Source organism: Camelina sativa, chromosome 15, assembly GCF_000633955.1.
Source record: "Camelina sativa cultivar DH55 chromosome 15, Cs, whole genome shotgun sequence".
Taxonomy (NCBI): domain Eukaryota; kingdom Viridiplantae; phylum Streptophyta; class Magnoliopsida; order Brassicales; family Brassicaceae; genus Camelina; species Camelina sativa.
Genome location: NC_025699.1, coordinates 6,587,963 through 6,611,855, shown reverse-complemented (window position 1 = coordinate 6,611,855; position 23,893 = coordinate 6,587,963). Strand labels below are relative to the sequence as shown.

At 35.9% G+C, this 23,893-nt stretch overlaps 5 protein-coding genes across 6 annotated transcripts; all 5 read left to right on the top strand.

The window, feature by feature from the left end:
* Positions 201 to 3,540, top strand: LOC104745707 (pentatricopeptide repeat-containing protein At3g14330-like). Of its 2 annotated transcripts, none has more exons than XM_019237032.1 (3): positions 201 to 400; positions 520 to 961; positions 1,080 to 3,540. In XM_019237032.1, exons 2-3 carry the CDS (start codon positions 949 to 951, stop codon positions 3,041 to 3,043), a joined length of 1,977 nt encoding a protein of 658 aa, XP_019092577.1. In that variant the 5' UTR covers positions 201 to 400; positions 520 to 948; the 3' UTR covers positions 3,044 to 3,540. The 2 variants fall into 2 exon arrangements, with proteins under 2 accessions (XP_019092577.1, XP_010465324.1); XM_010467022.2 differs by having other exon boundaries at positions 201 to 441.
* On the top strand, positions 7,175 to 7,810 carry LOC104748187 (putative RING-H2 finger protein ATL61). The gene has a single exon (XM_010469865.1). The coding sequence runs from the start codon at positions 7,175 to 7,177 to the stop codon at positions 7,808 to 7,810; it is 636 nt and encodes a 211-aa protein (XP_010468167.1).
* LOC104748186 (putative RING-H2 finger protein ATL61) lies at positions 10,967 to 11,602 on the top strand. The gene has a single exon (XM_010469864.1). It carries the CDS (start codon positions 10,967 to 10,969, stop codon positions 11,600 to 11,602), a length of 636 nt encoding a protein of 211 aa, XP_010468166.1.
* LOC104745705 (pectinesterase/pectinesterase inhibitor 3) lies at positions 14,365 to 17,610 on the top strand. The gene is made up of 3 exons (XM_010467021.1): positions 14,365 to 15,029; positions 15,539 to 16,028; positions 16,701 to 17,610. Exons 1-3 carry the CDS (start codon positions 14,433 to 14,435, stop codon positions 17,390 to 17,392), a joined length of 1,779 nt encoding a protein of 592 aa, XP_010465323.1. The 5' UTR covers positions 14,365 to 14,432; the 3' UTR covers positions 17,393 to 17,610.
* On the top strand, positions 19,758 to 21,957 carry LOC104745704 (pectinesterase 1-like). Its single transcript, XM_010467020.2, has 2 exons — positions 19,758 to 21,021; positions 21,200 to 21,957. Exons 1-2 carry the CDS (start codon positions 19,932 to 19,934, stop codon positions 21,877 to 21,879), a joined length of 1,770 nt encoding a protein of 589 aa, XP_010465322.1. The 5' UTR covers positions 19,758 to 19,931; the 3' UTR covers positions 21,880 to 21,957.

Here is a 23,893-nt window from a genome sequence, read left to right as displayed (position 1 = left end):
TTTCAAGATACTATGTGCTGCTGCTATATTTGAATGAAGAAGCTTAAACAGAAACGGTCGTGTTTCATAAACGGATTAATAAAGAAAGACGAAGAGGGAACCGTAAACACTTTAATGACACGTGGAAAAGTTTATAACACGTGGCTGGCAGTTCCACTATAGTAATGCACACCTCACTTGTTAATAAAAAGCATATACTCTATACAGGAACCCTTGTAAAATTAGGTGAAAGTAGTGAAAACCAGAAGAAAGAATGATGATAGGAAAGTGGTGGAGATCTGTGGGAAGCGTCGGAAAGTGTGATGGTCGGTATGATGGAGTGAGGACGATGGTTGGAAAAGCTTCGAACCGAGCTGGTGTTCATGGTTCGAAACTTCCCGACGCTAAAGCACTTGACAATGTAACTCAAAACATCGTGGCCTATTCAACCCACTAAATTAAGTTGAGAATATTTCAAGATTTTTATTGTTTGTTTGTAACGAAATTATAGTGATTATGAAAGTCTTCTAATGCATATAGGAGGAAGAGATTAGGGAGAGGATTAAAAAAGGGAAAGAAGAGATAGAACACAAAAGAAGAGAGGTCGAGAAAAAAGTTGATGGCTCTCAAACAGGATCTAGCGGCGACGATACATCATCCTCTGACCGGTGATGTTTTATTTATGGTTTTCGTTTCCTGCTAGAATATCAATATGCATTGTAATTTGCTTCTTCGAATTTTATTTTGGGCCTCCAATAAAAAACATAATGTATACATTAAAATGAACTCAAAAGCCCAAAGCTTAGAAGGCCCATTTTGTGGCTTATCCATCTCCAACTCCCTTCTCTGTCTCGTCTCTACGATCACACACAGTCAACAGAGGATTACAGCGTAATTGTTCTGGTTGTGACACAGAGAAGATAATTCGAATTGTCTCCTTCTCTTACTCGTGAGCTGAATGAATTTTCAATGGCTTCTTTAGGTACGTTTACGTTTTTGATAAAAGATTCAAATTTTAATGTTGATGATGTTGTTACAAAGCTTTGTGCATTGCAATGGTTAAAGTGTTTCCAATGATATTTAAAAAAAAAAACTTGCAGATGTTATAACCACTTCACAAGCTTATCTTACTCCACTGGTGGCTCAACGTATCATCACCCATACTAAATTCTTACAAATCCCATTGAGACAATCCACCTTCTCAAAGCCTTTAGAACTCAATTCAGGTCTCTCTAAATCAACTAAACTCGACGAAGCTGTAACATCGATAGAGAAGTCATCATCATCATCTTCACCGTCGAATCTCTCCTCCACTCCAGAGGCCTACACAGACCTTCTTCACGCATGTATCTCAGCTAAATCACTCCACCATGGCCTCAAAATCTCTTCTTTGATTCTCAAAAACCCTAATCTCCGTCAAAATCCCAAATTGCTTAGTAAACTCATAACCCTTTTCTCGGTTTGTCGCCGATTAGATCTAGCTCGGAAAATATTCGACGATGTCACCGATTCAACACTACTTACTGAGAAAGTATGGGCGGCTATGGCGATTGGGTATTCTCGAAACGGATCACCACGAGATGCTTTGCTTGTGTATGTTAATATGTTGTGTAGTTTCATCCAACCTGGGAATTTTTCGATTTCCGTTGCGTTGAAAGCTTGCGTTAGTTTAAAAGAGCTTAGGGTTGGTAGAGGAATCCATGGTCAGATTGTGAAACGGAAGGAGAAGGTTGATCAGGTTGTGTATAATGTGCTCTTGAAGTTTTACATGGAACGTGGCTCATTCGATGATGCACGCAAGGTGTTCGATGGAATGTCTGAGAGAAATATCGTTACTTGGAATTCTTTGATTTCGGTGCTTAGTAAGAAAGCTCGGGTTCATGAGATGTTTCATCTGTTTAGAAAGATGCAGGAAGAGATGATTGGGTTTAGTTGGGCGACTTTGACGACGATATTGCCTGCTTGTTCACGTGTAGCTGCTCTTCTCACTGGGAAAGAGATTCATGCACAGATTCTTAAATCTAAAGAGAGGAAACCTGATGTTCCGTTGCTTAATTCATTGATGGATATGTATGGTAAGTGTGGTGAGGTTGAGTATTCTCGGAGAGTCTTTGATGGTATGTTGTTAGATAAGGATTTGACTTCATGGAACACGATGCTAAACTGTTATGCAATCAATGGATATATTGAAGAAGAGATGAATCTGTTTGATTGGATGATTGAGTCAGGTGTTGCACCAGATGGGGTTACGTTTGTTGCTTTGTTATCTGGGTGTAGTGATACAGGGTTCACTGAGTATGGTTTAAGTTTGTTTAAACGCATGAAAACTGAGTTCGGAGTTTCACCTGCCTTGGAGCATTATGCTTGTTTGGTTGATATCTTGGGCCGAGCTGGTGAAATCGAAGAAGCAGTTAAGATAGTAGAAACAATGCCGTTTAAGCCAAGTGCATCCGTTTGGGGATCACTGCTTAACTCTTGTAGGCTCCATGGGAATGTTTCAGTGGGAGAGGTTGCAGCCAAGGAGTTGTTTGTTCTTGAACCTCGTAATCCTGGAAATTATGTTATGGTTTCTAACATTTATGCTGATGCGAAGATGTGGGATAATGTGGATAAGATCCGAGAGATGATGAGACAAAGAGGGATCAAAAAGGAAGCTGGTTGCAGTTGGGTACAGGTTAAAGATAAGATTCAAATCTTTGTTGCTGGAGGTGGATATGAGTTTCGTAGTTCAGATGAGTATAAGAAAGTATGGACAGAACTACAGGAAGCAATTGCTAAATCCGGTTACGCTCCTGATACGAGCGTAGTGCTTCATGATGTTGATGAAGAAACTAAGGCCAATTGGGTTTGTGGACACAGCGAGAGACTTGCGACAACCTACTCCCTGATTCACACAGGTGAAGGGGTTCCTCTAAGAGTTACCAAGAATCTCAGAGTATGTGCAGACTGTCATTCATGGATGAAGATTGTATCGCAAGTAACTGGGAGAGTCATAGTCCTTAGAGACACGAAGCGATTCCACCATTTTGTTGCTGGGATCTGCTCATGTAAAGATTATTGGTGACTGGTGAGGTATTATTCTATTTGCAACGAGTAGTAGAGGAATCTAAAAGACTGAAGTTGTAGAACGAACAAGGTTTGTAACTGGTCATTGTGTTCTGTTTGTAAGGCTTTTTGATGATAGCGGAAGGTGATAAGGCCGCCAAGTGCTTAAATTTGCTGCCACAAGAAACCAACGTGCTCAACCATTGTTGGAGAGTAGGAATTCTGAAACCGGAAGCAATGCAACTGATTGGACATATTAAAGAGAAACAGTCTTTCTTGTTCGGCATGGACAGTGACCGTGATTTACCAGCGACGGTAGGAGTGATAAGAGTATGCTTCTACGAAGCAACTAGACATGGAGGCAGACATAGATGTCAATTATAAACTTGGGATGATATCTCTGACAGTTGGAAGTTGGAATCATTATCAGACTGGCGGATACTTAAAATTAAAGATACCTTATTTTTATAAAACAACAAAAACATTAAAGATAAAAAAAAAAACATATTATTTAATTAAAGCACACAAACATTTTATTTAATTAATATATAGTTTAATGTCTAAATTTATTCTATATATTCTCAATCAGATCTTTTTTAATTTATAAAAAATTGTTTGCAAAAACTTGTATCTATTCACACTTTGCCACGTCAGCTTAGAACTGAGCCAAAATCAATTCTACATCAAAAACTAAAAAAAGTGTTTTAAGCCACTATTGATTATTTTTCTATTTTTTTGGAGTAAGAACACCCTTCATGTTTTCCCTATAAAGATGGTCTTACCCAAAAAGTTGTTGAAATCACATAAGGTTCTATATCGTTTTAACTTTCTAAGTGGACAACGAAACAAAACAACCATTAGAAATACAAGAAAGTAAGTCACAAAGATATTTGTGGAACCCATTGGTTTTTTTTCTTCTCTTGTATAAAGTTTGAAGAAACAAACTGGTTTGGGATCTTGTAGATTTCTTGAAAAAACTCTATTTATAGAACTCTTGATCTTGGGATATACTCAACACATAAGTTTCCTCTTCTTTTTTTGACGTCAACATGGAAACGATTATGAAAAATAAGAAAACTGGTTTTGGAAATTGCTAAATTAGTCTGTTCCCATTGCTGCCGCCTGCCTGCTCGATTCTTGCTAAAATAATTAAGGAAACATTCTATCTTCATGATTTCCACAATTTAAAATTGTGAAAATTGTTTCATAATTTGGAAAGCTTGAAACTAAACCTTTTTGGACAATTATTACTTATGTGAACATATTTGCTGATGGAGGTGAAGTAAAGATGACAAAACGGGCCAAAGCCTGTAGGTCAAGCCGACTCTTTCGTTACATAGTGGGTAATATATCTATAACTCAAGTACGCGTCAAAATGTATCTACGCAAATCCTAATTGGAATCAGATTGGAATATAGCTTTGTGACGTTGTTATTATATATATACCTAAACACTTGAAGATCGTAAAGAGCTTTTCTACGATCAATCTGTGTGTTTTATTTTTTCTTGCTGAAGAGAGACTTGAAGATCATGATGGAATCTATTTTCGACGATCTATTTTGTCTTGCACTAATTTACAGCTTTCTCGTGCTTACCACTGGAATTCCCAGCTCCGCCGCGTTTTTTGTTTGGATTTTATATCTCGTCTTGAGTTGCATTCTTTGTTATTATTATGATAATGGTGATGATGATGGTGATGACGACGATGACAGCAATAATGATGATGATGATGATGATTATGGCGACAAGGATGTTGTTACTGTGTCACCATATCATTGAATTGGTCAGTGTCAATCCCTCCATCCTCCCATCAAATCTCCATCGTGCTTTTAAACTCAAGACTTGGAAGACGCCGTCTAAAATGTGTCTTTTGCCTTTGTGACCTTGTTGACGGTGATCAAGATAGGTTTTGTCGAGATGCAAACCACTGGTCTCCACGTTTTTAATGTTCAAAAGGAACAAAATTAGTTTTCTCTTTTGTTTTCCTTAAATATTTCTCTTTAAAATAATTAAAAAAAATTGTATAGTTTGTCAATTCTTAATTGCTACTAGAGGACTAATTTCTCATTGCTTATTGGTTTCTCCCAAAAAGGACTCAGCATATATGCAAGAAAAAACTGACTATACAGATCATATTGATTCTACTTGCATGCATGAGAAAACTAACTCCTTCGACTATATCTTCCAAAATTTAATGGAAGAACAGATTATATATATACAGAAATTGTTATTGAAATCAATATTTCAATGTTGCCGAAAAAAAAAATTAGGTTAGTATTTAATCAGAAGAAAAAACATAATGACAAATATAATAATGGAAGGAAAACGAGGTGTCAGAATTGGAAGACTGTATATCTAACAAGACGGAAGCTGTGGATCGGACAAGTTTCCTCGGCTCTCACTATCTTTACTCACAAACACCAACAGTAAAGGTCACAAACACCAACAGTAAAGGTCGGGTTCGACAAATAATCTACAGTTATGATCATAAGCCTTTAAGAATTGAAGAACTATGGCGTTGTGCCTTAATGTCATCGTCTATCTAAAACTTAATTGCACATGTCAAAGGCTCCAATTGGTGACCATGATTTAGGAAAAGAAGGGAGATGAATGTGTGATATTCTTCTTCATTTGTCAAACTTTTACCATTTAAATGTAATAATTTTTTCATCTCATTATTTTACATTCCTCACAAAATAAGGAACAATAGAACAAAAATGTTCCACTCCAAATTTGATGAAGAACAAATGGAACAAAAAAAGGAACAAATATTAAAATTAGTTTTTTATTTTAAAATAAATAAAAATTATGTTTATTAATAATAATTTAATCTTATAATACAATAATATTCATATTTTCACATTATATTGGCAGAAAAAATATACTTGATAAAAATCTCATGTTAAATTAATTTAAAGCTTAATTGAAATTGTATGAATAGTAAAATAATTTTAAGAGATGTTTATATCGTAAATAAAAACTAAGAAATATCTTAAAATTATATTGTAGGTTAATATTAAGTATCTATATTTAACATAAATTTAATTCACAAAATTTATTTGATTATATACATTAAAATTAGTATTATATTTGTACTAAAATTTGATTTATTTAATATTTAATAGATTTTCAAAATATTATTATTGTTTGGTCACTATTTATCATTTTTTCCCCTCTCTGCATTATTTCTTTTCATTTCTCAAAATTTGTTTATTCGGTTCCGCATTATTCTTTTTATTCGTTTTCTTTTTGTTCATCTAATGATTACTAGTAGAGGCCAAAGAATATTAACAAAAAATTAAATATAAATTCAAAATCTAATTATAATTTTTTTTTTGTCTTATCTTGCTTTTATGCATATTAAACATCATCCTTAAAAATCAGAAATCCAAATCCAAAATTTTCAATTGCTTCCAAAGTTTCACTCTCCAAAATTTTAAAGTGCAAAATTCCTACTTAATACGATTTAATTATCTCGTAGATCTTCACGCGTTGGTGTGGAATGTGTGGATCATCATCTAATACAAATATTTGATCAAAATAAAAATTCTAGTGTTTTACATGCAAGTGATTAATTTTTTCAACGAATCAAACTAAAGATTAGAAAGAAAAAAAAATTAATCATGAAAAAAAAAAGAAAATCAAAGCAGTTAACAAGACAGGAGCTGGATCGAGAAAAGCTTTACAATGTGTAATCACTGACAAATCAACACGTTTTCAGAAATCCGAATCTACAATCATGGAATATTCACAAAGGCATATATTGTACTTTCGAACATGAAAAGACTACCATGCATCATGGATAGATGCCTTATCAGGAGGATATTGTACTTTGCAAATCTTGTCTTTTTTTTTGGGATAAGATGTGAATTAAGAAAATATTTTCATTGTTATCTAGGTATATATAAAAAGGCATTTAAAAAGAATAATAAGCTATGATTCCTAATCCTAATTACAATATAGATAGGGTTTTGACTCTTTTATTAGTACGTTATTGATCATGATCATAAATACTAATACTACCTAAAGCAAATTAATTAGGTTTAGAAGCTATAAGAGCTAATTGGATCTCTACGTACCAACTGAGTGTTCGCTCTTGCTTTCTCCGTATTCTGATTTTTTATCTTCTTTCAAAAACAGTTTAGAAGAGATGACAGATTCAGACAATGATCTAATGCATGCCCAATTAAGTTTTGGTTTCTTTTACCTTTTCCTTGGGATTTCCGTAGGGTTACTGTGTTGCCTTGTTAAACGTTATGATCTTGATGATCGTGAACATAACAACAACGATGATCTTGTCTCTAGCACCATCACGGTATGCGTTGGTGTCCAGCCTTTCGTACTGCGATCAATTCCCACCATAGACTTCAATTCTAAGGACTTCAAAGATATGGTTGAATGTGCAATTTGTCTCGCGGAGCTCGTCGACGGAGACAAAGCTAGGGCTTTGCCTAGCTGTGATCACTTGTTTCACGTTGAATGTATCGACTCGTGGCTTAAGTCACATTCCACTTGCCCTATATGTAGAAAAAGTGTTTGTTTCAAGCAACGAGGAACAAGACAAGAACTTGGAGGCGGTGGCGACGAGGGTTTGTCCCAAAATCACGACCCGATCACATCCGAACATCATGAGTTACCGACAAACCCACCTCCCATGAGCACTGACACGACGGTTATTGAAGATGGTGGTTGCGGCGGAGAAGACGAAGGCCTACCGGATGGTCCGGATCTAACGGAGGTCGTAATAGACGTCCCGGCGAAAGAGATGGAATCAGGCCCATGTTAGTCGTTACGGGCCGATTGTATGTGAAGAAGATACGGTCCATGTATTAAGCTACCGTAACATCTTCTTTTCTCTTTTTGTTAATTGTTGCAAAAATTTGAAGACTGAAGATACGGTCCATGTATTAAGCTATCGTGATATCTTCGTTTGTTTCTTTGTTAATTGCTTGCAAAAATTTGTGAATCTGGTAGTTTATATTTTTATGTTTTAACAGCGAATATAATATTATAATTTTGAAGTTCAGATGTTACAATAGTACTTATTTTCAACTTGCAAGAAAGATACGTAAACGAATGATACATTAAAGAAAAACAATCTTTCTCGTTCGGCATGGACAATGACCGTGGAATTACCAGCGACGTACGGTAGGAGTGATAACTGATAAGAGTATGTTTCTGCGAAGCAAACGAGACATGGAGGAGACTTAGATGTCAATTATAAACTTGGGATGATATCTCTGACAGTTGGAAATTGGTACCATTATCAGACTGGCGGAGAGTCATATCTGAAATGGAAGAGAATGTTTGCATCATTGGAACCCTAGAACTCTTAACCAAGAAGTTGCTAAAATCACATAAGGTTCTATATCGTTTTAGGTGGACAACGAAACAAAACAACCATTATAAATATAAATAAGTCACAAAGATTTTTGTGAATACCATTGCTTTTTTTTTTTCTTTTTCTTTTCTTGTATAAAGTTTGAAGAAACCAAAATAGGTTTGGGATTTTTTAGATCTTGTAAAAGCTCTATTTATAGAACTCCCAAGTCCCAACATAAGTTCCTTCTTCTTTACAAAACGGGCCAAAGCCCGTAGGAAAAGCCCACTCCTTCATTACATAGTGAGTAGTATTATCTATAACTCAATGACACGTTAAAGTCTATCTATGAATGAATATCCTAATTGTAATCTGATTGGAATATAGCTTTGTGACGTTCGTTAGTATATATAGCTAAACACTTGAAGATCGTAAAGAGCTTTTTCGAGGATCAATCTTTGTGTTTTATTTTTTCTTGCTGAAATCTAGAAGAGACCTGAAGAGTGAAGATCATGATGGATTCTATTTACGACGATCTATGTTGTCTTGCACTAATTTACAGCTACCTCGTGCTTACCACTGGAATTTCCAGCTCCGCAGCGTCTTTAGTTTGGATTATGTATCTCGCCTTGGGTTGCACTCTTTATCATTATCATGATGATGATGATGATGATGATGACGACCATAGTGATGATGATGATTATGGCAACAATGATGTTGTTACTGTGTCACCATATCATTGAATTGACCAGTATATATCAATCCCTCCATTCTCCGATCAAATCTCCATCGTACTTTAACTCTCAAGACTTGGAAGACGCCGTCGAAAATGTTTCCTTTAATTACCTTTGTGACTTTGTCGGGGTAAGGTTTTGCCGAGATGCAAACCAGTGGTTTTCACGTTTTCAATGTTCAAAAGGAAGAAAATTAGTTTCCTCTTTTGTTTTCCTCAAATATTTCTCTTTAATAAAATAAAATAAATTGTATCGTTTGTTTTAATTGCTACTAGAGTACTAGTTTCTTATTGCTTATTGGTTTGTCCCAAAAAGGATTCAGCATATGTATCAGCTCTAGCATATATGAAAGAAAAAAACTGACTATACAGACATAATTGATTCTACTTGCATGCATGAGAAAACTAACTCCTTCGACTATATCTTCCAAATTTTAATATACATAAATTGTTATCGAAATCAATGTTTCAATGTTGCGAAAACAAAAAGAAAACTAGGTTAGTATTTATCAAGAAGAAAAAACATGATAAAAAATATAAGAATGAAAGGAAAACGAGTGTCAGAACTTGGAAGTATATACAAGACGGAAGCTGTGTGGATCGGACAGGTTTCCACAGCTCTTACTATCTTTACTCACAAACACAAATTCAGTAAGGTCAGTTTCGACAAATAATCCACAGTTATGATCATAAGCCTTTAGCCTTTAGGAATTGAAGAACTATGGCGTTGTGCCTTATTTACTACAGGAGTAACTTTTTGAGTAAATTGTGTCATGGTCAATTTCCTTATTTTTTATTTTTTCTTTGCAAAAAAGGATGTCATCGTGTCTATCTAAAACTTAATTGCGCATGTCAAAGAGTATAACCAAAATAGTTATAATGGAATTAGCTTTTTTTTTTTTTTGGGTCTTATCTTGCTTTTTTTGAGAAACTTGATTTTCTTCGAGGCTTGTTGAAGATGAATAAATTATTATATGTTGTGACAAAAAAAAATTAAAAATTATTATATGCATTAAAAGATAAATATTTTATACATATTAGATATCATCCTCAAAAATCAGAAATCCAAATCCAAAATTTTCAAATGCTTCCAAAGTTTCACTCTTCAAAAATTAAAGGTGCAAAATTCCTACTTATATGATTTAATTAGACCATAAATCTATTCATGTGTTGGTGTGGATCATCATCCCAATATAAACCATTTTATCAAAATCAAAATTCCAGTGTACATGCAAGCGGTAAATTTTGTCAACAAATCAAACTAAAGATTAGAAGAAGAAAAAAAATAATGGTGAAAAACAAATAATCAAAAGGCAAAAATAACAAGACAGGAGCTGGATCGAGAAAAGCTTTACAATATGTAATTACTGACATAACAACACGTGTTCAGAAATCCGAATCTACAATCATGGATACGCCTATATCAATTAAAAAAAAAAAAAAAAAAAGTAATATTCACAAAGGCATATATTTGTGTACTTCTGAGTTCTGAACATGTACTTTTGAACATGAAAATACTACCATGCAATATGCATCATGGATAGACGCCTTATCAGGAGGATATTGTACTTTGCAATTTTTGTCCTTTTTTTTTTGGTTTTGGATAATATGTGAATTAAGAAAATCTTTTCATTGTTATCTAGTTATATATAAAAAGGCATTAAAAAAAAATATAATAAGCAATGATTCCTAATCCTAATTACAATATAGATAGGGTTTTGACTCTTTTATTACGTTATTGATCATGATCATAAATACTAATACTACCTAAAGAAAATTAGTTAGGTTTAGAAGCTAAAAGCTAATTGGAACTCTACGTACCAACTGAGTGTTTGCTCTTGCTTTCTCCGTACTAAGATTTCGATCTTCTTTCAAAAACAGTTTAGAAGATGACAGATTCAGACAATGATCTAATGCATGCCGGATTCAGTTTTGGCTTCGTTTTCCTTTTCCTTGGGATTCTCGTAGGGTTGGTGTGTTGCCTTAATAAATGTTATGATGATGATGATCATGAACATAACAACAACGATGATCTTGTCTCTAGCACCATCACGGTATGTGTTGGTGTCCAGCCTTTCGTACTCCAATCAATCCCTACCATAGAGTTCAATGCTAAGGAGTTCAAAGATGTCATTGAATGTGTAATTTGTCTCGCGGAGCTAGTCGACGGAGACAAAGCTAGGGCTTTGCCTAGCTGTGATCACTTATTTCACGTTGAATGTATCGACTCGTGGTTTAAGTCACATTCCACTTGCCCTATATGTAGAAAGAGAGTTTGTTCCAAGCAACGAGGAACGAGACAGGAACTTGGAGGCGGTGGCGACGAGGGTTTGTCCCAAAATCACGACCCGATCACATCCGAACATCATGAGTTACCGACAAACCCACCTCCCATGAGCACTGACACGACGGTTATTGAAGATGGTGGTTGCGGCGGAGAAGACGAAGGCCTACCGGATGGTCCGGATCTAACGGAGGTCGTAATAGACGTCCCGGCGAAAGAGATGGAATCAGGCCCATGTTAGTCGTTACGGGCCGATTGTATGTGAAGAAGATACGGTCCATGTATTAAGCTACCGTAACATCTTCTTTTCTCTTTTTGTTAATTGTTGCAAAAATTTGTGAAGATACGGGTCCATGTATAATGTATTATTAAGCTACCGTGACATCTTCTTTTGTTTCTTTGTTAATTGCTTGCAAAAATTTGTGAATCTGGTAGTTTATATTTTTATGTTTTAACAGCGAATCTAGTATTATAATTTTGATGTTCAGATGTTATAATAGTACTTATTTTCAACTTGCAAGAAAGATACGAACGAATGATTTGAAACTCGGAATGCGGGATGAATGTTTTTTGTTGTTGTTGTAAATTATACATTGTAAAGGTAACTTGATTTAGAAACATTTACATTTCCCAACGCTCTCTACTGACAAGAATTTAAATAAATAGTTGTGTATGTGGACAGCAGCACGTTCAAAGCGTGAGCACAGACAAAATCTATCTACCAACCATTGCTGTGACCTTTATAAAGAATAATTGTTGGAAGAAGGAAATAGAAAAGAGTGATCATAAGAGTATTATGGAGATTTTTGTTTAGTATTACTGTTTAACAATCCTATTAAAATCCTTAAAACAATTTGATACATCAAATATTTTTTTACTATTTTACAAATATGTGTAAATTGCATAGAAAATGTATGAAAGAGTCGAAAATATAAATTAGTATCTCGATTACTGCATCGGATGCCATGTATTTGCAACTTGTTGGAAAGGATTATGCAAGTTGTAGCTGTCAACAAAAAGAGAGTATGCAAGTTGTTTTTATTTTATTTCTAATAATACGCCCGTTATACGATTTATCATTCTGCTTTTTTCTTTTTCTAGTAGTATAATTAGCTACTTTAGATAATGAAACATTAATTAAGGATAAAGAAGGAACCAAAGTATTCACATGATTGTAACATCAACTTTTTTCCCTAAGAAAAAAAACAGGAAATAATTGTCAAAAAAAAAAATGAAAGAGAGCATGTGATGATTACGAGTTTACTGTATGCTTTCCTAACGAGAGTACAAACTTCATCTAAAGCTATAGTAGCAATTTATACTATACTTCAAACGCTATGGCTGGTCTATATTTGTAATCAAATATTTATATTTATAGCTAAAACAGTTCATATCTAAAGTTTCTTTGGTAAGACCCAACAAATAGTTATTTTCCTGTATCAGATGCTTGAATTCAGGATCTAATCTATCTCTTAATTGTAAAAGTTTTTCCAGATTTGGCACTACCGACACTGAAATAAACATTTCTCTGTGAATGACTACTTCTACTGAAACTATGTTCGAGGGAATTATGAAAAATGACATGCATGGGGAAAAAGGGTAGATGACAACTAATGAAACTATATATGCTTATAATCTTACTAAACATACCGCATATGATTAAATTACATGTTTTCATGTTAAATGTTTAATGAAATCAGAAAATTGGTTTCGTAAATATGTCATCTATAAGACGAACCAAAATTTCAGTAAACAATCAGACTAAATATCGATATAATAATATACTGAAACAGAGTAAACATATTGACTGGTAGCTTTGAAATTTTATATCATTTTTTCTTTCTAGTAGTCCAATATATTTATTAGTTATTTATTATAATACAAATACTTATATAAGAGAGCTAGAGATTGCCTTATACCAACAAAACTTGTATTCAAAATTTATTGTCATCGACTTGGTGGAATAATTTTTTTTAAAAATGGGTAGATGGACCCGTGACAGGCTTGCAGCTAAGGCCACAGCCATCGGCCTAAATACTTTTATATTTATAGTTTCATCAATAATTTCGGTGGCTTAATTCTACGTAACACTTTTGCTTTTCCTTAATTACACATGTATACTATATGATCCTGACACATTATTTATAGAAACATGAATTAGTTCCTTTTATGTGTGATTACACGTTTACAATTGACAGGTAAACAAACAGTCCTTTACAACCGGGATTTAGTAAAATGGCCGATTTTTTAGTATTGCTGTTGGATATAAATACTCAGCATTCAAACGCAAGAAAACTCGTATATAAATCATAGATGACAAAAAAAAGTAATCCTATACGTACTATGTATAAAAACTTTTATACTTTTAAATAAAATAGTAATATTTATGTTATGTAACAAACGTTATCAAAACCTTAAACCACAAACGTTATGAAATCAAATTGAAAATAACAATTGTTTCTGAAAACGACGGTCTACTTATACACACCAATTGAATCCAAAATAACTTTTTTTTTTTGTAACAATCGATATTTTTTTCAAATAGAATCAATGATGAAACGAATATTAAAATCACAAAGAAGGATATGCTTATAATTAAGTAAATAGAAAAAATGTAAATTATTGTCGGCTAATGCATAATAATCCTAGTTTCTCCTATTGTGTATGAGGATAAACGTGGGCAAAGACATGGTGAGTTCGTCAGTGGCAAATCAAAGTAACGAATATATTGGTAACATCTTTTTGAAAATTAATCGATATAAACACTAAAAAGGTTAAAGATTCGGGAAAACGACAATAGCCTTCCCTGTCGAATAGCAATAACAATATGAATAATATTCTGGCAAAAAAAAAAAAAAAAACCTTATCTTTATTAGCGAGGCAGCTTATAAACCAGTGGAATTTTTTTTTTTTTTTTGAAAATTCCACTCAAATAATAGAGTGAAGAAAAGTAAACAGAAAAAAACCATTTTAATATTATCGTTTGATTTTAAATTTCATCGAAAAACAGTTTATATAAACACCCACCCCACTCTTTCACGAGTACATTCATCACTCACCAGTGTCAAACAATGGCACCATCAATGAAAGAAATCTTCTCTAAAGATAATTTCAAGAAAAACAAGAAACTTGTTTTGCTATCCGCCGCCGTGGCCTTGCTCTTCGTAGCCGCCGTCGCCGGTATTTCCGCCGGAGCTTCGAAAGCCAACGAAAAAAGAACTCTATCCCCTTCGTCTCACGCCGTGCTAAGATCCTCCTGCAGCTCCACGCTTTACCCTGAGCTCTGTATCTCCGCCGTGGCAACTGCCGGGGGAGTCAAGCTAACGTCGCAAAAAGACGTCATCGAGGCATCGCTTAACCTAACAACAACCGCCGTGGAGCACAATTACTTCACCGTAAAGAAGCTGATCAAGAAGAGGAAAGGACTAACGCCGCGCGAGAAGACGGCGCTTCATGACTGTTTGGAGACTATTGATGAGACGCTTGATGAGCTCCATGAGGCTGTGGAAGATCTCCATTTGTATCCAACCAAAAAAACTCTCCGGGAACACGCCGCAGATCTCAAAACCCTGATTAGCTCCGCCATTACCAACCAGGAGACTTGTCTCGACGGCTTCTCTCATGACGGCGCCGATAAGCAAGTTCGTAAAGCCTTACAGATGGGTCAGGTACGTAAAACATCAATTCTTTATCCATTTGCTGCTCACATGTGATGTGGAATTACATAAACATTATAGAAATATGTGAAATGTATAAGATAGAATCGTCGACTTTAATCAAAATATCGCAAATGTAAGACAAAGTGCATTTGGTCTTCGTCGTCGTTCATTAAATTTTATGGAATAGATAGATATTGGCTCAGCATAAAGCACTAGTTCTGAAAACGTATATAGTGGCAAAAATCATATTGAGTTACTATAAAACTATATAGATATACCTCACATTATAACTATTAATTTCATATATCACATCACGTCACATTGACAACTTTTAGAGCTTTGTTTATTTTAACATTAACATATTTGTTAGCTAGTGCTGGTCCATGTGTGTGAATAGTAGCTATCTATCGTTGTTGCTAGAGAATATTATTACATACCTTCAATTATTATTATAACTTGTTGGTAACACGATATTTTTGAAGATCGATATAGCTTTATAACGAAACGATTAAATGTAGATACACGTCGAGCACATGTGCAGTAACGCACTAGCAATGATCAAGAACATGACTGATACGGACATAGCCAACTTCGAGCAAAAAGCTAAAATCACCTCAAACAACCGTAAGCTAAAGGAGGAGAATCAGGAAACCTCGGTGGCCGTAGATATTGCCGGAGCCGGAGAACTAGACTCCGAGGGATGGCCGACTTGGTTATCGGCTGGTGATAGGAGGCTTCTTCAGGGTTCGGGCGTGAGAGCCGATGCCACCGTGGCAGCTGACGGTAGCGGTAAATTTAAAACTGTGGCGTCTGCGGTTGCCGCGGCCCCGGAGAATAGTAACAAGAGGTATGTGATACATATAAAAGCCGGAGTTTATAGAGAGAATGTGGATGTTTCTAAGAAGAAAAAGAATATAATGTTTATGGGAGATGGTCGGACGAGAACTATTATCACCGGAAATAGAAACGTCGTCGACGGTAGCACCACTTTCCACTCCGCCACCGTTGGTAAGCAATTTTAATTATTAACTTTTTTGAAAAAAGATATTAGCAATTATGCACGATTGTGGTCCTTTATTTGGTGGAAAAAATCTTTACTTTTTTTCATGCACATTAAATATATACATGTAGATTCTTGTCTTAGTACCCACTACAACAGATATTCGCACATGTACCCTAGTAATAACGAGATGAAACTAAATGCGAATTTGAATTTACCAAATTTGAACAAACTAAATGTGAATTTCAATTTACCAAATTTGAACAAAACTCTTTAGTTAGATATGAGTCATGTAAGAGAGTCTTGGTCCATTATTTCTTGGCTTTATTCATATGCTTTTCCAAGTCACATTATGTGGGATTTGTATGATGATGGCTCATCCACTCGTGAAGTGAGCCGTTAGTTTTATGGAGCACCTTTTATTTTTCTTTCTTATTCTTTTTGTTTGAATGTAATTGACTTTTCTATCCAACTTTGGTCCCTTAAATAAAGTTGTTTCATCATTACATTACACCTAGTATATCATTGGCATTTCTCTATAGTCCCATTATAGTTTATAAAATATTACTAAAATTCGTTAAACTAAAGGTAATATTCTTTATAGTAAGATAAGTCTGTCTTAGTTAATCTTTTAGCTAATGATGTCGTTAAGTAACCATTGTTTCTTTTTTTGGCCCCAGCTGCTGTCGGTGAGAGATTCTTAGCTCGTGACATCACTTTCCAGAACACGGCGGGTCCGTCGAAGCACCAAGCCGTGGCTCTCCGAGTGGGTTCTGATTTCTCCGCCTTCTACAACTGTGACATGTTAGCTTACCAAGACACTCTCTACGTCCACTCTAACCGTCAGTTCTTCGTCAAGTGTCTCATCGCCGGAACCGTCGACTTCATCTTCGGAAACGCTGCCGTCGTGCTTCAAGACTGTGACATCCACGCTCGCCGCCCTAACTCCGGCCAGAAAAACATGGTCACTGCTCAGGGACGTACGGATCCGAACCAGAACACAGGGATCGTTATCCAGAAATGTAGGATCGGTGCCACGTCGGATTTACTGCCGGTGAAAGGTAGTTTCCCGACGTTTCTTGGTCGCCCGTGGAAGGAGTACTCGCAAACGGTGATAATGCAGTCGGCTATCTCAGACGTGATCCGACCCGAAGGGTGGTCCGAGTGGACGGGTACATTTGCGTTGAACACTCTGACTTATAGAGAGTATGCGAACACAGGAGCAGGGGCAGGAACTGCAAACAGAGTGAAGTGGAGGGGCTTTAAGGTGATTACGGCTGCTGCTGAGGCTCAAAAATATACGGCTGGTCAGTTTATTGGTGGTGGAGGTTGGTTATCCTCGACCGGTTTCCCCTTCTCGCTCGGTCTTTAATTTGAGATATATATATTGTTGTGTTCCTTAAATGTTATTGCAAATCGTGTTTCATTTTTGTTTTATGTTGTGTTGTGTATTTTTCTTTTCTTTTCTAGATCATAGTGTATTAGTAACGAGATTAAATAATGCGGAATTTTTCGCGTTTAGAATATGGGATTTGAGAGAGAAGGGATGTTGCTATTTGACGTCATAAAAAAAAAAAAATTGTTTCTTCACTTGTAACTTCTCTTACATTTTGGTTGTTGACGAAACTTATGTCCATATATGAATTGAATTATGCTATAAGATAGCAAAAGATATAACTGTTTTGATATGCATGCATGTATGATGTATCTATAACTTAGGATGTGGGAAGGCTTATGTTTAAACTGTTCTTGATTAAACGACCGGACCGGCTAAGGTTTTTATTATTAATGATATAGTTAAAAATAATTTTTTTAAAAAGAAAGCAGAGCGATAATAATTGTGGTAGAGATTGTTCCAAGAAGGCATGGCAAACATAGAAAAGACCAAGAATGATAATGATAATTGTACAATTCCGTTAATTTGTACTGTGAATCACGAACAAAAAAAAAGGTCTCCTGGTTGACCTTAATTAGATTAAGCTGGCCAAAGTTGACTTCTCTCCCAAATTATAACATTATCATTATCCAAATGCATATTTCGAACTTTCCTTTCTACTTGTAACGTATTTATTGTTTAACGTCAAAATCAAAACGAGGAGCATTGGCTTATCAGCAGTGGTAGTAGCGCCTGGTGAACTTAGCCGAACATGGTTCAATATGAAAGAAGGTCCATTGTATCAATGCGTACCACATGCGGACGAAGCTTAAATTATATTATTTGACCAATCGTCGATTAGTACTGTACCACACCAATACTACTAACTAACCTGTCAGTTGGAAAAGTTGTCTACTTAAGTCAGCTAATTTGCTCATTCCGGTTCATGACATCAAATTACCGAGTCATCATAGCTACAAAAACTGAAGTTGGTCTACTGAGATGTGGATGAGATGCCACTTGACCAAGAAAGCACATGGCGGCTGGTACTCGAGTTCGTGAAATGAAGATGCCAGATGGCCTTCTTACACATGTATACCGTATACGTCTAGTCTTATAGATTTTCATCCCTTAATTTATATACTTTCTAGTTTGACTATAAAATTATAAATGGTAAAATTAATAGTAAACCAAAACTTGGCCGGTTGACATTTATCTTAGATTTTAAAAAGGTCCAACTCTTAGTATTCATAACCTGCTTTTTTGGTTCATCTTATGGGCTTTTTAGACCACAAAACCACTCCTTGATCATAAAAAATACACCTTTCGAATTTCCAATGAGAGAAAGTGGATCAATATAACTCTTTAAACCCAAATATTCTTTGAGTATGATAATTCCATAAATGACATTAGACAACCAGACTTCTTTAATATTCTGCAAGAAACCAATCCCAAAAGGCCAAAACTAATTTTATCACCCCCTAATATTTATGCAATCATATCATTAAATTCGTAATCCTAAGCATCACCATAGTTTCCATATAAGAAAAAAAACATAACACGCAAATTAAGCATTAGGATAATACGTAAATTACGTATACACCAAAAAACAAAATATACTGTAGGTATTAAAAAATATTTTCCAATAAAGTCATGATATATACAAACATACATCATGCACTAAAGTTGTCAATTAGTTAAGGATAATCCACATATTTTGAAGATATTTTCGTGCACTGAAATCCAGACAATTCTAATTAACTTAAAGCACACTATAGTTAACCAACGAGTGATATATAACTAGAAGTCAACGAAATTTTTAACTATTTTAATCCAACATGACCCTGTAATTTATTTTGTATTGACAATATCAAGTACGTTGACCATTTCCATCTACTTGTCCTTCTATGCTTGTTAGCTTAGTTGGAATGATTAGCATGTGGTTACCAAACAAAAGTTGAATGGTTTATAGTTATACTCTCTAAGTCTAATAAGTACATGTGCAGAGTGTAAGTTTCACTATCTATGGGCCTACAAGTGAAAACGATACTTTAACTTAATATGGTACAAGAAAAGACAAACATCTGGACTTTGACTTGCAAGTAGTATTATCATGCTAACCACACCCATAAACCCAATTCGTGTTTTTTTTTTTACTAAACCAAGGTCGAATATATTGCACTAATTATAGAATATTCAAATACTATAAGGTGAAAGACTGTGAAAGGAAACTACCAAATGAAGATTGATTTAACATTAATTAGTGACAGTTAACGACCTAATGGATCATCACGAATTTAATTAGTGACAATATTACGCCTGCCTAATTCTAGTGGATCATTAACACACACTTCCTTAAGAAACATAGCAAGAATTAACGCGTCACGTCAAAATAAATATTCACATTCACATTCTTATTCCACACCAACTTATATATAAATCCATCCATCCATTGTCAAATCAATATCATTTCTTCATTCTCATTCAAACACTATAAACCCTAAAAAAACAGAGTTTGATTTTTGTGCGTTTTCTAATGGATACTGTGAAGTCAGTCAAGAGAGGCTATGGCAAAGTTGACGAAGCTGAAGATTTAGCCTTGAAGAGGAAGACGGCAAAGCGATTTATCTACATGGGCTTGTCCGTAGCTGTTCTGGTGGCGATTATAATCGGTTCCGTCGTCGCCGTCGCTGTTCATAGCCGGAGTAACAACTCTCCTAAACCAAGACCCAATTCAACCCCCGAGTTGACTCCAGCCGCTTCACTCAAAACTGTGTGCAGCGTGACTCGTTACCCTTCTTCTTGTATCTCAAGCATCTCGAAGTTTCCAGCTTCCAACACGACGGATCCGGAGGTTTTATTCAAGCTCTCGCTCAAAGTTGTCGCCGACGAGCTCAATTCGATTTCCGATTTGCCGAAGAAGCTCGCGGAGGGGACTAACGACGAGAGAATCAAATCGGCGCTCGGCGTTTGCGGAGATCTGTTCGACGACGCGATCGATCGTGTTAACGCTACCGTTTCCGCCATGGAGGTTGGCGACGGTAAGAATATTCTCAACTCGACCAAGATCGACGATCTCAAAACGTGGCTCAGCGCCGCACTTACAAGTCACGACACGTGTCTCGACGCGCTCGATGAACTCGTCCAGATCAAAACCGACTACGCGAACTCAACAATCACGCAGAATCTCAAATCCGCCATGGTTAACTCTGGCGAGTACACCAGCAACAGCTTAGCCATCGTCGCCAAGATCCTCTCCACGCTAAGCGATTTCGGAATCCCGATTCACCGGAGACGACTCCTCAATTCGGCCGATTCGTTTCCCCATTGGGTTAGCCCAAGGGCGAGAAAGTTACTCCAAGCGAAGAATCTAACCCCAAACGTCGTCGTTGCGGCTGATGGCTCCGGCGATGTCAAGACGGTTAACGAAGCTGTGGCGAGAGTTCCGGAAAAGGGGAATACGGTGTTTGTTATATACGTGAAAGCTGGTACCTATGTTGAGAATGTGCTTTTGGATAAGAGTAAGTGGAATGTTTTGATGTACGGCGACGGCAAGGATAAGACCATTATCTCCGGTAGCAGAAACTGGGCCAAGGGCACTCCCACTTTTCAAACGGCGACGTTTGGTATACTCTCTCATCTTTACTTATTTTTACCCGATTTTGACTATTTTAGTGACTCTACTCTTTAGGCCATTTTTACCTTTGATTTGGTAATAATTTAGTTATACGCAGTAAATAAAACGCTGTCGTTTTCATTAATGTTTAATACTTTGGACTTATTACGAGTTTACCCTTGATGCAGCAACCCAAGGCCAAGGATTCATGATGAGGGACATCGGAATCATAAACACCGCCGGACCAGAGAAGCATCAAGCGGTGGCATTCCGATCAGGAGCCGATCTCTCAGTTTACTACCAATGCGCATTCGATGGTTTCCAGGATACTCTCTACCCTCACTCTAACCGTCAGTTCTACCGTAACTGTGACGTCACCGGAACAGTAGATTTCATTTTCGGAGCTGCCACTGTCGTCTTCCAGGATTGCACTATCCGACCGCGTGAGCCACTTAAGGGTCAGTACATCACTATCACCGCTGAAGGTAAGAAGGATCAGAATCAGAACTCTGGTACAACGATCCAGCGTTGTACAATCTCCCCCAACGGAAACGTAACTGCTGAGGTGTATCTTGGCCGTCCGTGGAAGGAGTTTTCGACGACGGTGATTATGCAATCGGTGATTGGGTCGTTCGTTAATCCAGCTGGGTGGCATAGGTGGGATGACAAAAAAGAGCCGCCTTCGACTATATTGTATGGAGAGTACAAGAATTCGGGGCCTGGGTCGGATGTGTCCAATAGAGTTAAATGGGCCGGGTACAAGCCTGTTATGTCTGATGCTGAGGCAGCGAGGTTCACCGTTGCTAATTTTCTCCGAGGGGGTGATTGGTTACCGGCGATGGGAGTGCCGTTTCAACAGGCTTTATAATAATGTTGTCATCAATTTATTTATTTTTTTAAAAAATATTATTTCGTTCGTACTATTTTATTTTAGATTTATCTTAAGAAGCATTTAATGATTTTTTTAGCTAGATTATTCTTATTTTTAAAAATTCAATATATTCTTTTGTAACTTCAAAAAAAATATATTTTATTTTTAAGGATTTCAGTTTTTATGATAAGCGCCTCTATTTACTATGAATGATTTGCATCAATTCCCATTATATCGTATGTATGTTATTATTTTTGGTCAACACCCGTAGTGTATATATATTAATTTTCAAGTGAAAATCCCCTGTATAGCGTTTGGATTAAATTCAGCTAGGATTATAAAGTTATATATATATACAGTTAAATTTTTTTGTGTTTGCTTGGAGATCCATATTCTTCTAATTGAGAATTTTTTCCCATATTCTTCATATGGAATACTTCTTATGCATTTATATCGGGAATTTTTTTCCATATTCCATAAACTTATGATATAAATTTATGTGATTCCGTAAACGGAAATGCAGTTATGGAATTTTTCGTATTGGAAATGCATAAGAAGTTTATGGAATTAATCACACAATTTAACGACATAGACAAATTGAGCAAAAGGGTGTGGCATGTATGTTTGACCAGTTATTATATTCTTCCATTTTCTTTGACATCTTATTATAATATTTAGAATATAAAATTATTTTCAGAACTTGTACAAAATTATAAAATTTTTCCTTCAATCATTATAGCTTTCTTAGTTCATTCAATAGTTTTTCTACTGTCTAACAAATACAAAAAAACTTACCTATTATTTATTATCTTATTTAGATTTATTATGAAAATAAATATTATTCGAGATGACTAATCGAAAACTAAAGACGCTTTTCCGAGATGATTGACGAAGTCATATATAAAAATTATATGGAAAATGAATTCAATTATACCAATATAAGTTTTCAGAATGGGACAGTTCTTGATGAGCACTGTCCATTCACGCAGGAATTTCTGGGGCACACCAGATTCACTCAGATAATGATTTGTTTAATACGTTGTTTACTCTTTATTTTGCAGTGTGTTTTTATTAATGAAAATATTTTTGTTAATAGGATGTTACCGGGCACAGACCCTTTGATACTGACTTGGTGACACTTGATGATCTAGTACACACTTATGGTGATGATGGTGTATTCCAATTCCAAGATGATCTTAGGTCTTACAGGCTCCAACATGGTCTTCTAACTATTGTTATTCCCATCTATCCTAGCTACAACAATTTAATTAACAATGTAAGTACTAATTACATATAAGTATAAATAAGTATTATACTAAATATTCTTTTGTATACTTAGGGGTTTACATATGATGTTAGCGTGGAGAACATGCAAATTTCAGTTTCCATGTGTTATCATGCTCTCCTGGCGGTAGCAATATACATCATCAATGGTGACCGGGTCTTACTTTGCCAAGACTGCTATGGGACAAACTGGGGATGCGGAGGTTACGTATTCATCTCCATTAACATGGTCGTGGCGTATTTCGAAGTTCTTTGATATTTCTGAATTTAGTTTATAGTTTCTTTAATGTGAGTGTAAAAACTAATTTAGTCATGATGATGTGTACGCGTTTAACTTTTGGGCTTTTGGATAGGTTTGAATCTTATATAGCAGTGACAATTAAATCGGCCAGTGATCCAAACATGTAATCGAGTTGCGTTTTAAACGTTTTGGTCTTAAGTTTTTAATTATTTTGAAGTGATTACTTCTTGGTTACTGTTGGTGTTGGGTTTCGACGATCATAAGGCCCACCAAATAAGCCCATTAGGGCGTACGCGCAGGCCAGGAAAAGAGGCCCAGTAAGGGCCCATGGAGGAATACCCGGGCAGGAGGATGAAGTCAACCTGGAGAAGAAATCGGGATTGGGGAGCCGAGATTGCAGCGAGACGTTCAGGAAGGGTTTCGAGGAATTTTAGTTTAAATAGCAGATGAATGTGAAGGACACAACACATGTAATCAAGCTCAGAG

Bases quoted from the DNA above. Each gene is read 5' to 3' on its own strand.
- LOC104745705 (XM_010467021.1), top strand. From the start codon at position 14,433: ATGGCACCATCAATGAAAGAAATCTTCTCTAAAGATAATTTCAAGAAA. The intron at 15,030-15,538 runs GTACGTAAAACA...GATTAAATGTAG, and splicing joins AAGCCTTACAGATGGGTCAG to ATACACGTCGAGCACATGTG. The intron at 16,029-16,700 runs GTAAGCAATTTT...TTTTGGCCCCAG, and splicing joins TTTCCACTCCGCCACCGTTG to CTGCTGTCGGTGAGAGATTC.
- LOC104748187 (XM_010469865.1), top strand. From the start codon at position 7,175: ATGACAGATTCAGACAATGATCTAATGCATGCCCAATTAAGTTTTGGT.
- LOC104745704 (XM_010467020.2), top strand. From the start codon at position 19,932: ATGGATACTGTGAAGTCAGTCAAGAGAGGCTATGGCAAAGTTGACGAA. The intron at 21,022-21,199 runs GTATACTCTCTC...CCCTTGATGCAG, and splicing joins TTTTCAAACGGCGACGTTTG to CAACCCAAGGCCAAGGATTC.
- LOC104748186 (XM_010469864.1), top strand. From the start codon at position 10,967: ATGACAGATTCAGACAATGATCTAATGCATGCCGGATTCAGTTTTGGC.